Source organism: Excalfactoria chinensis, chromosome 1 (assembly GCF_039878825.1).
Source record: "Excalfactoria chinensis isolate bCotChi1 chromosome 1, bCotChi1.hap2, whole genome shotgun sequence".
NCBI classification, from domain to species: domain Eukaryota; kingdom Metazoa; phylum Chordata; class Aves; order Galliformes; family Phasianidae; genus Excalfactoria; species Excalfactoria chinensis.
In genome coordinates, this window is record NC_092825.1 from 166,080,550 (window position 1) to 166,092,908 (window position 12,359).

Here is a 12,359-nt window from a genome sequence, read left to right on the forward strand (position 1 = left end):
CAACAGAATCTTGCCCGAGGTTTCTACAGATTACAGTGAGAGCTTTAACATCTGGCTGATATATAGACAGATGTTGCAGACATCTGCACTTAGGTGTGGGTTATCTGGGGCTGAATACCACCCTAAAAGTTAAGATGGACATGTTGCATGGGAACAGTAGCCAATAAAAGCACGTAGACTGGATTGAGGTCAGTGCTCATTTTAAGTAGTTGTATCTGTAGAAATACTACTGGCAGGAAAAGAAAAATTGTTGAAATATAACTCATGCACTTTTATAGGAATGTCCAGATAAAATTTATGAATCTGCACCACTATGAATCGTTAGATCTCTTTGTGTTTGCAGACTTACAAACCTTAACTGAGGACACAGCCTTAAAAACAAGATCTTGCTTGCTAACACTGGTAACCCTGTGCCACAGCCTGCCTGGCAGGCTCTCATTAGACCTTCAGTTCTTGGGAATCTTTAAAATTCCTTGAAATTTCTGACCAGCACTTAAAATTCTGGAGTCAGTTTGTGACACTTTGGTCTTCGCCCTGCATTACGTGCCATGCATATCTATACCCATGTCTGTAAATGCCAAATATAAACGCAATTTCACTTGTAAAGGATTAATCAAGAGAAGATCATTTGAGGTCAGTGGTGCTACACCAATGTGAAGCTGGTGATAGCTGGAGCTTGCTTAAGTACCCGAAGTATTGGAGTCTATGAATTTCACATTGGGTATTTTATTCCTGACAGTCAGCGTCTCTTATCAGGTCCCTCCTGCCTGAGTAGGTCATTTACAACAATGTGAGATTATCAGTCTGGTTTCCTCTTATTTTTTGCTAGGATAAGGTTACTATTTCTCTGTTATTACTATTTTTCAGTGCAACTTATGGGTGTAAACCTAAAAATACATCTCCTTCAGGATTGTTTATTGCACAGCAGATCAGTCTCGCTGTCATTTGAATCAACTACTGTAGGTGGAGTGCTACAGAAGGGGAACAGTCCTCTCTTTGCAAATGTTATTGCTCAAGATAAGTGTGTAAAAAGCAGATTAGGAGATGACATGTGACGTGTCCTTCCCTCAGTCTAAAAGTGCAGGTCATGAGGTGAACTTTGCCTGACTGGTTATGCAGGGAGTTTATTTGCACTCGTGGTTCTTAGTGACAAGACTTTGAAAAATAGAAATATAAAATGACTCTGATGAACTCCTGTCTCAATTACTGTGTATGTGGAGACCCTCTACCTGTGTCTGATTCGGAGGTAAGAACCTTGTTTAACCAATGCTTTTGCTGCCGTGACCTTGGAGGGAGCTTAGGGCCAGCCTCACCTGCTGTGCTGAAGCTGTTGGTGTGGCAGCTGGGTGCTCAGTTTCCTCTGAGTGGCTTCAGCTCAGCCAGTCGTGGGCTGAAAGCTGGAGGGAAGCTCAAGTGTTCCTGGGTGATAGCTGTGACGCCACAGAATTCAGAACTTATGGAAGTGTTCTATTTAGGGGAAATTTCCTGTTCTGAACGGAGGGATTTAATGTAGAATAAAGGATGTGGATCATTTTTCACATCTCAATTACAGCAATCATATTAAAATGCTATTTAATAATGCTGCCTACTAGTTAAAGTGGTTTCATACAGTGGAATTTCTCTTAAGCTGTCAAAATCTGCCTACTCTGTCAGGTGGTAGCAAGGGCTGTGCTGGTTGAAAATGTCACGTAGAGCAGAAGGTAACAGAGGATGAGCCATTTTATACAGGCTTCATTGTAATCAGTGGTTCCAGGCTAATTGTTGCTTTTAATATGCAGTACCCGAAATGCTTTCATCTCATCTAAAACAAACAAGTGGTAGCCAGAGACAATCAAAACGTAGCCTCTCTTTTTGGAGTATTTTTTAGCTTTGAACGTTGTAAGAAATGCACTTGGGCAGTGTAAAGATTCTTGATGAGGAAGTAGGCTGATTTTTATTACAAAAAAAGTCAGAATTAGTTCTTAATTCGTTTCAGCAGGGTTCAGTTGCTCACAGTGAATTGGAGTTTATCATTTGTTCCAGCAGGCAGTCACGAAAATCAAACCCAGAAACACCTGTCTTCCTCTCTCTATTTTTTTTCTTCTGTTCTGTATAGTAGAGTCAGGAAAGGCCAAGGAAACACTGAGAATTTGGAAATTTAAGGCAAAAGTGAATACAAATTTTTAGGTTCAGTATTTTCTTCTCAAAAGCTTCAGAAGTTATGATAGAGAAGCTTACAGCAGCTTTACTCCATGTGGACTGAAGTCCTTCAGAATGTTGCCACCAATAGGTATTTCAAGGCTGTTTTGAACTGAACTTGCAGTGCTAGTACAGATGTGACATGTATGAGCATTAACCTCAGTGGGCCAAATGGGCTGCTAGATACAAATGACATTTGTGTTTTCTTAGCTTTCTTTCTGGAAAGATTCATTTTCCTGTGTTTGTATTATAGCATCGTATCACTCTTTCTGCTCTACCTGACTGGGGTGATAAGTAATTTCTCCCTTCCAAAATGAATCATCTCACTAAACCAATTCGCACACAGCCGCGCAATCTGTAGATCTGACACTAGAAAGTGTGGGAAGGGTGGTGGGAGGAATGTGATCGCCCGTGTTGGTTTCACATACAGTCACCTGACATCAGCAAACCTTCACACTGAGACTCACAGCTTGTTTCCATCACTGGGTGGTGGTAAAGCAGGGGAAAATGTGTGGGTTTATCTATTTATTTATTTAGCAAATGTTATATTTAGTGTTTCCTACGTCTATGAAGTTCTACAAGGACTAAGGGAATGTTAGTATTCATGACAGTGTCAAAAGTGCCTCTAGGCACTGCAGAGGTCATAGATGGGTTATAAATGGTATCAGTGATGTTACTTGCCTAAGAAGTGCTGCCAATGTCGTGTTAACTTTACACGGCACAGACAGCTTGTGATATCTTTCCTTTGCAAAGTTACTGTCTTCCTGAATCGTCAGCTGTATTTGTTGTATATATGGTGACACTTTCTGTTTAGCAATGTTAAGTTGATCTGCCATGTGAAAAACAATTCATTTAAGTACCAGAAAATTCTGTAGCTTATTTGACTTGTTCACATTTAAAAAGGTTGTTTCTGATGACCATTGGAAGAAGTCCCCATCCCAGGATGAAGAAAAGACAGACACGCAAAGGGTTACGCCCAGGAGATGGGGCTCTGGAAAAAGGTCTCGGCCCAGACCACTCTCAGACTATGGCCAAATGTCAATCAGAAGTATCTCTATACCTGAAGATGCAGTTGCTGTGGAGTCGCAAAAGACAGACTGCATGGATGGAGAAAATCAGCCAGGACTGGCTCCTGTTGGGTCTGTGATCCAGAGCAATACAGTAGGCTACTCCAGAGGGCGAAAAAGAAGACCCATCTCTGTAATAGGTGGGGTCAATTTCTATGGAAGCGGTCCTGCAGAAGAAATTGAAGGTCTGCTGACACAAGTAAGATAGTGATGTGCTCTCTGCAAACTGCATAAGACCCTTTCACTTCCTTGTCTTTACCTTCAGCCTAGAAAATAGAATGGATGCTTCCTTTTCTTCCTTCCCTCTTGTCAAGCTGACAGCATATACTCAAATTTCTGCTTTCCTTGTCACTAATTACTTTGTCTTGTTGTTAAAAAGCAAAGCAGCATGGAATAAAACTGATACTGTGTTTGGAATATCTTTTTTGTATTGTAAATTAACCTCATTTCTTTCTTGTAGTGATTGTTACTTCTCATGTTGGTGTGTAAGAGCTCATTTGTGTGTAATACAGCTCTGCATTTAGTTACTTTATAGGGTGTAGACTCTGAGGAACAAAGGAGTACAAACATAGGATAGTAATGTATTGTTTGCCAGTCATTGCAAAATCTCCAAGAACAGATCTGTGCAAACCTGCAGTGATTGTTGTGGTGTTCAGAATCCTGGGATTATTAAGGGTTCTATAACAGGGAAGTTACTGCTGAAAACTAATGGGTATTTCTTCAAGCCGTGCTCAGTTTATTAAAGAAGGACTATCCATCAGAGCAGCTATTTGAGTTGACTCTTTCTTTGCTCGGATGCTGCTGCAAGGGCTGGCCTTCAGTGAGCACATTGCTGGGACTGCAGTACTGTGGCTATGACCAAAACTTTGGAGAATTCCCAAGAGGGGCACATTTTTAAGCCAAATGATGGCTTTCACGGGTCTGCCATTGAGTGATAGCACTAGGGAGGGAAGGAATCTGGATTAATGCCTAACAAAAGAAACATTAATTGCCTTCAAATAAATAACTTTGTTGTGTATTGGCTGATTACTTGTCTGTAGTGACTATTTCTGTTAGCTATTTTAAGCAACTGATCTGACTTACTTTTTATTATTGTTTAGCGATAGGATCCTGAGACATTGCTACAGCACTGAGGAAATGAAGTTTGAAGATGAGGTCACAGTTAAATTGTACTAAATGCACACTGGGTTTTTTTGGCAGCCCTTAGTACATTTGTAGCTGAAATGTTTAAAAAAAAAAAGACTAATGAATCAGGAATACATGTTTAGATGTATTTTACATGGGACTTACCAAGACTGATCTTTACCTTGTTGATATTTTTCTTAAAAGCTTTGAAAACTCAAAGGAATATTTTAGGAACGTGAAGTTCATACCTTCTTTAATGTGTTTTGATTTTGCCTGCCAGCTTAGGTGTGAGATATGGTTCTCGAACAATACTAAATCATTGATTTCCTAAGGGAGTGTTGACAGATAGATCATAAAAAATGCCCTGATGTTTCAGATTACTTAATGAAGGGGCCTACGAACAATAACCACTGAAAGATAAGAGAAGATTAAATATGTCTTTGTAGTTTGCATGACGAGATTTTGCTGTTCAACGTGGAGAGCTTATGCCAGGTCATTCAACCTGGTTGATGTGAAGTTGTTCAGGGATGACACAAAGTTAGACTCAATTTCCAAATAGATGGTTTTCTTATCAAAATGAAGCAAATGAATTATTCAACTAAAGAAAATGTCTTTAACGTAAACTTAAAAAGTAAGCTAAATATTATCTCTTTTAAATGTGACTCTTGGGATCTTTAGAGCCAAGGGATCATTTAGACCATTATTTTAGTCTAACAAAAGAAATCTATTTTACTTATATGAAGAAAAAAAGCAGCCTAGGAAATGTACACAACTTCCAGTTGTAGCACTGTTGGTCATTCCAGAGTACTGGCCATTCATTGGTTAACCCACTCATCTGGGTATTTATCTGCAAAGTTAACCTGAAATCAGTTAGATTCCAGAGCATTTAGATGTGGAGTATTACAAGATGAAAATTACATTGTGCGCCTGATTGTAAGAGAAAACTATGGAGTTTCAATGTAACAGAGAACTATAACATTACAGAACGTGATGATAGTGAATAGTGTTTAAGAAACGTCAGGTTGTGTGAGGTGGGCAGGTCTGCTGCTCCTGTAATTAGCTGGACTACCAGCAGGAACCATCCTTCATGCCAAGTTGTGCTCAGCAGAACGCTGAGTAAGTTGGTTACTAACACTGTTTCATGTTTTCCCCACAGCCCACCACGCGGCCGCCTGTCCCTGCACACCAGGTGCCCCCCTACAAAGCTGTCTCTGCCAGGTTCCGGCCCCTCACCTTTTCTCAGAGTACTCCCATTGGCCTGGACCGCGTTGGGCGACGGCGGCAGATGAGAACATCTAATGGTGAGAAATGCAAGTCCTTTTAACTCTGCATCTCAGCTTCTTGCCCTGGTTTGGCCAGCTCAGTAGCTCAGTGTGAAATAGGAAATGGTGCAGACAAAGCTGTGCACAGTTAGGCTGCTTAGTTTTATAACTTTCTTGTCAGTAGCTTGCTCTGTGGTGCCTGTGCAAACCTTGTTCTTCACACCTCCTCTTTGCTCTGGTTTACTCTTTAGCGCCACTTGTGCTCCTGTATTTTCCACTTTGTGTTCACATACTTGCCCACAGCTAATACTGAAATATGAAGGAAATATGGTATAACATGCTTGAGTTCACACTCAAGCCATACTGTGTGTATTTAAAATATTCTTTGTTATGCATTCAGCTTCACTTCCTAGGCAGAAAAACCTTAAATAATTGAATAGCTTGTTTCTGAGAAGTGTTTGCAGCTGCATTTGCTTACTCAGAGATGAAGGTAGCCCAGCCAGATTTCTGGTCAGTGACGGGTAGATTCTTGGAAAAGTTTGCCTTTTTGGAAGCAGTGCTCTTTATCAGCCTCTGATACATGCTGTGTGGGTTTTGTTTTTCTGTAATTCTTTCCTATTAGCAATGTTATCTGTAGGTAATATAAAGTCATACTTAGTGGAACATTTCTTGGCAGATGAGAAGAGTTTGGGTTAGTACCAGTTGTGTTCTTTCACACTGAGCATAATCTGAACAGTTGTGTTCTATTGATGAGGGCTGGAAACAAGCAAATTGTTCACTTTAGAGCCTTCACTGTCACAGAGTTCTGCTGGGAAGCTTCACTCTGCTTCTTTGCACACAGCATCAGTAAAGTTGTCTGGATCAGGGCCTGCTATGACTACAACAAGTTCAGCAAGATCAAGTGCCAGATCCTGCACTTTGGCCACAACCCCAGACAATGCTACAGGCTTGGGGTAGAGTGGCTGGAAGAGCGTGTGAAGGAAATGGACCTGGGGATGTTGGTCTGTGCTTGGCTGAACACAAGCCATCAGTGTGTACAAGTGGCTAAGAAGACCAACGGCATCCTGCCTTGTACCAGAAATAGCACAGCCAGCAGGAGGTGATTGTCCCCCTGTACTCAGCTCTGGTGAGGCCAAACCTTGAGTACTGTGTGCAGTTTTGGTCCCCTTACTTCAAGGAAGACATTGAGGGCTTGGAGCATTTCCAGAGTAGGGCAAGAAAGCCATGAGGGGTCTGGAGCACAAATCTATGAGGAGCAACTGAGGGAATTGGGATTGTTTAGTCTGAAAAAGAGGAGGCTCAGTACTCTCTGCAACTACTTGAAAGGAGGTTGTGGCAAGGTTTGGCCAGCTTCTTCTCCAGTGTAACTAGCGATAGGATGAGAAGAAATGGCTTCATGTTGCACCATGGGAGGTTCAGGTTGGATTATAGTTAAAATTTCTTCTCTGAAAGTGTGGTCAGGTAATGGAATGGGCTGCTCAGGGAGGTGGTGGAGTCATTGTCCCTGTAGGTGTTCAAGAAACATTTAGATGTACTGAAGGACATAGTTTAGTGGGGAAACATTAGTGATAGGTAGACAGTTGGACCAGGTGATCTTGGAGGTCTTTTCCAATCTGGTGGTTCTGTGATTCTAAGCAGGAAATCTAACAAAAAGCATTTTTTAGTGTTTCTTTGGTAAAATTACACTTAGTTTAGTAGTTAGTATTTGGTTTATATGATTCTAAGCTAAAGTTTTGTTGAGTAATATCCAAATTCTGCTCAAAAATCTGTCAGCTACAAATCAATTTATAGAAGAATGTTTTAAACTGCATTTTCCTTCCTACATATATTAGACAGTCCTCTGCAGAAGCTGCTCTCCAAGAAGAAGAGTTTAAACTTGCTTCCTGAGTTGTATATACAATATCAGTGTTTCCATTTCTATTATAGGAAAATGGCTTTCTTATTTTGAGTTGTCCATCCATTTTGTGTTTGTTAATGGCACAAAGTGACATTGGTTACCCTGGACAACTGTCTGAGCAGAGTACGTTTCCATGTATTCAGCTTTAGCAGAGCTGTTCTCCTCAATATAACCATTGGGATGATGAGTGCTCAAAGCAAGATTTCTGCCAGTTTTCAAGGCAGTGAAGCAACATTGATTATACTAGATGGGACTTTTATGACTTGTTGTAATAAACGTGGAAATTGAACAGGAAAAACTTCTTTAATGAAAGCCCTGAAGGCAAGTAGGAAAGCAAGTGGCTTTGTAATTAAAGGGCTGTTGCACAGATCTTTTAAGTAGCTCCAGTTGAAAATAATGAAGTGACTAGTGTCACACATTCTGGTCTCTTTCCTTTTTCTCTTAAATTCACAAGGCATTTCCTTGTCTTTGAACATGTGAGAGTTTTTTGTTTGCTCATGTACAGTGAAATTTGATAACACAAAAGCCCTTTATTATAGACAGAAATTCTAGACCCAAGCCTTGAGGACCAGCGCTATCTTATTGTAGTGACTCGTTGAAGTCTAATATATTGTTTGGCTACTTTTATAACAGTGGGAGACAGAACTGGAGATTTAATTTTTTAGAAAATCAACAGTTACAAGACAGTAAATTTTCATGCCATAGGAGACAGAAATGATGTAAGGGGGACTTCACTTGTGACTCTTATTGCTACTCTTGCGCTTATTGCTACTCTTGTGCTTGTAGCATTACAGTTTAAAATCAATATGAACAAAGTTACCTAATAGTCACAATAGAAGAAATTACTATAAATATCTCAGAAATTCTGTCTTTTTTACATCCTGTGGGCTTGAGTTTAGCTGAATTTATTTGTGAACCCTTTTAGATAGCCTCAGCTCTGAGCAGGTGGAGTAGGATTCAGCCCAAGTTTAAATCACCTCAATTTAGTCCAAATGTGACTATCTACATGAAAGTATCAGTTTCAGACACCTGTCACAGGCAGTGATGGTCTGGGGCTTGATTAAGTTGCCCATCCTGGGTGTCCCATACAGTGTAAGATACCTGAGTGTATGCGCAGGACTGGCAGTTGTGACCAAGAATCTATGGGCAACCTATTCCTTTCATGAGTGGCAGCCAGAGGCCAGTGGGATATCCAAAATACATGAAATGGTGCTAAGTACCTATGTTTAAGCAACGGATGGGAGCCCTTAGTAATTTCCCTCAGAGCAGATTTGATAAGGAAATCCCTTAAAGTGGACTGAATTCCTCTCTCAGCTTGTTCTATTCATGTTGATTGTAATGGGAGTTTAGATGGTTGAAATGTGGATCTTGCCACTGAGATCAGTACATCCTTTTATTTGCCCACTCTACCATTCACCTTCCATCAAGGTTTTCACAGCTCAGTCAAGGTTTTCACTGTTCATCAGGGGTAGATTTGAGAAGATGTGCTGCCTGTGCAGAGTGAAGCTGAGGTACGGACTAGGAGAGGAAGTTTTCAGGCTCTACCCCTATCACCAGCCAGATAAAAAGCCACCCCATGTAAGTTATTGGCCATGGAAGTGAATAAGCAGATTTTATTAATCACTCCTTGAGAGAAAACAGTTTGCAGCTTGCTTCCATGTCCTTGATAATGATGTCCTGCTCCCCAGAGGAGTCAGAAGGTAAGTAGGTGAGAAAGCAGGAAAAGCATATAGCCAGGTTGCTGCTCTGGTAGCTGTCTGTGACTGTCAGCAGGTGGGTGGAACACGTCTGATCTTGCAAGCAGCTCCCGGGTGGCTGCTGCATACTGAAAAGCTCAGGGAGGCAGAAGGACAGAAACAGGAGGTTAAGGAGCATCATGAAATGCCGTTCCCTGCTGTGGGGCAGGTAGGTGCCATGGGAATGGCAGTGGACAGGAAGCAGAGCTGAAGCTGTCAGGTGAGAACTAGGAGATGATAAGGAGCCTGGTGGTAAAATTATCTGAAATGCTGCCAAATAATGTGCTCAGTGTCAGACAGAGAGGTCTTTGTAACTTCAGGCACCTTCCTGCAGAAAAATGGCATAAAAAAGGAGATTTGGATTACTTACGAATGGAAGAATATTTGAAATGAAAAGATCCTTTGTTTTCTGAGGGAAAAGAAAAGCAGGTTGCTGAGATGCAAATCGAGAGATTACAGAGTAGTTTCCAAACAAAGAATTAGGAGAAAGCTGGCAGGATGGACTAATACACATTATGGGGTAGCACATCCTTTATAAGCAATGTAAGCGATCCTGAAATGAAGGATGGGTCAGAAGATGGCAAAACTCTACTGCAAAATTGGATCTGTTGGACAAACTTGGCTTAAAAAGAATTTAGACAAACAGGAAACCCCAACGCTTGTTGTGAAAATGTAAAAGTGAGATGGAAGAATTTAAAGAATTTAAAGAAGCTACATGGCATACGGGTGTATAATAAATGTGATCGAAGAAAGATGGCTAGCAGAGCATTACCTGCGTATCCAGTGTGCAAACATATAGGGCTGGCAGTTGTGCCAGTGAAAGAATGTCTCTAATGTATTAAAGAGAAACTAACATATTCACTGCACCAGCAAGTGTCACGAGATCCATGGATTAGGATTGCCGTGCCAGAATAGGAAAAGCGTCATAACAAGATTAAATGATGAACCACCTGAGATCACGCAAATGATAATAAATGTGATGAACTAAGGAAATCAAAGAAGTGTCAATGGCAGCAAACACAGTCATAAAAGGAGACTTGTCATAGAATCATAGAATTGTAGAATGGCTTGGGTTGGAAGGGACCTCAAAGGTCATCTCATTGCAACCCACCGCCATGGGCAGAGTTGCCAGCCACCAGGTCAGACTGCCCAGGAACTCATCAAGCCTGGCCTTGAACACCTTCAGTGATGGGGCATCCACAGCTTCTCTGCGCAGCCTGTGCCAGTGCCTCACCACCACTTAAATTGCTTCTGTGTGTTGCAAGCATTATAATGGGGAACGGTGCTACATTTTTAGGTGCGCTGTAAATAACTTCGTAGTGCAGCTAAGCAGGAAACCTACAGGAAGGGAAACAAACAGTTCCTGAGTCATTCCTCAGGTGTGCGTGGAGAATTACACATAAAAGAACGGCTCTTTGAGGGTATGTGTTGTCTTACTCTATGGATGTCTGCAGCTGGGCTGGTTGACCCAGCTGAAGGAAACAAAGAATTTGGGGTGTAGTTCATGGGCCAGATTTAGATGACAGCAGCAATGGTTTACCCATTGGTAGAAAAGCACCCAGAGCGATCCAGTGAGCAGTAGACTTGTGAATCTGACACAACAGGACATAGGATGTATAAATAAGGTATATAGTACTTTGAAACCATAAGAGTAACAGCAACAAAATGGCGAACCCTTATGAAGAAGAGTCAATGTGCATTTTGTTAGAGGGATGTGAGGGAAGGTCTTCTTATGCATTACTGAGCGATGAAGCACTGAGAGAGGAGAAAAGTGACTGGCTTTCTAAAGGGGAGAGACCATGAGTGGAGATGTGAAGGATTGCACCAGTCTTCTGTGTTTGGTGTCTTCACAGATAATGGGGAAAAGGAGGTGTCTGCTGTTTTTGCATGTGGGCTGCATTATTCACGGCAGTGAAAACACAAGCTGCTTGAACAAAGTTGCAGGAAGGATTTCATGGCAGGAATACACAGCGCATTCACTGTCAGCAGGTGCAATTTGATGTTGATAAAAGCAAGGTAGTGCGCATGGAGGAAAACAAGCCCAGCTTACTGAGAAGTGGACTTTGAACAAGATGCCTTTCCAAAGGCAATTGCCTTGTGATTCTATAGATAAATGTCAGTTCAGTGCATAGCAACCGTCAAAACAGTAAATAGAAGGGTGGGAATTTGTAGGAAGGGAATGGAGAACAAAACAGAAAGCCTGACTGTGCCACTGCATGTGGGGGCCATCTGCCCGCTCCTCTGCACCTCAAAAGGCTTTTCTTACAAGGGACAATAGAAAGGAAGGCAAAAAGGGCAGGAAAATCCATTCACTGTCTCTATGCAAAAAAATATTAACTAGGCTTGGACTCTTCTATACACTGGTTGGCATGGGGAAAATGAATTGTTATTTTTTCTAATGATGTAGGAAGTAAATGAAAGTCTCAGGTAGTTAAGTTCAAAACAGAATATAGTTTTAAACTATGAAATTAATTGCTGTGCATGATATGTCAGATCCCAAAAGCTCACCGAAAGTCAGAAAACGATTTGAAAATATTGGCTCATTAAGCACTGAGATACCGCATCTGCCCCAGGAGGAATCTGATCTGCAGATAGCTGCCATGAAGGGAAGTACATTAGAAAGCACCATTACATGCCTCATCTGGTTTTATGTCCTTCACTAGGCATCTGCTGCCTGCCGCTGTCAGAGAGCAGTGGGTGGGGGGCACTTCTGTTCTGCCCTAGGGTGGGTGGGTCCCACGACATTTTCTTGTGTAAAGCCTCAATAGAATATTGAGCAAAGGACGAAGTGGGATTTATTATACATTCTGAGTGATGTTGGGATGTAATTACATGATCTGTACTTCCTACTGTCTGTTCAAATCATTTAAAGCCACCAAAAATTAGTGTTCAGACTTCCTGTGTTTTGTAACAGCAAACCACTGAGCTGACAGCAAACATAGGAGGGTACCTACAACAAGATTTTCCTGGTGGCAAACCTGCTTTTGCTGTGACGGCATTTGTGCTCTGTGCAGCATTTTCAGTGTTGTTGGTGAGCAGTGTGAGGACACACTAACTGGGCTGCCACTGCAAGGACAGCCTTCGCCTGTCCCCA

The 12,359-nt window shown here is 41.6% G+C and overlaps 1 protein-coding gene across 3 annotated transcripts in view; it reads left to right on the forward strand.

Annotated features, from left to right (window-relative positions):
- The window catches only part of SPATA13 (spermatogenesis associated 13), a 142,677-nt gene that overhangs the window by 110,616 nt on the left and 19,702 nt on the right, over window positions 1-12,359 (forward strand). For 2 of the 3 annotated variants that reach the window (XM_072326489.1, XM_072326490.1), the window contains exon 3: window positions 5,527-5,671. In XM_072326489.1, the coding sequence (XP_072182590.1) occupies window positions 5,527-5,671 (145 nt within the window). Of the gene's footprint in view, window positions 1-3,081; window positions 3,445-5,526; window positions 5,672-12,359 lie in introns of all 3 variants that reach the window. The other variant, XM_072326488.1, reaches the window with a different exon arrangement.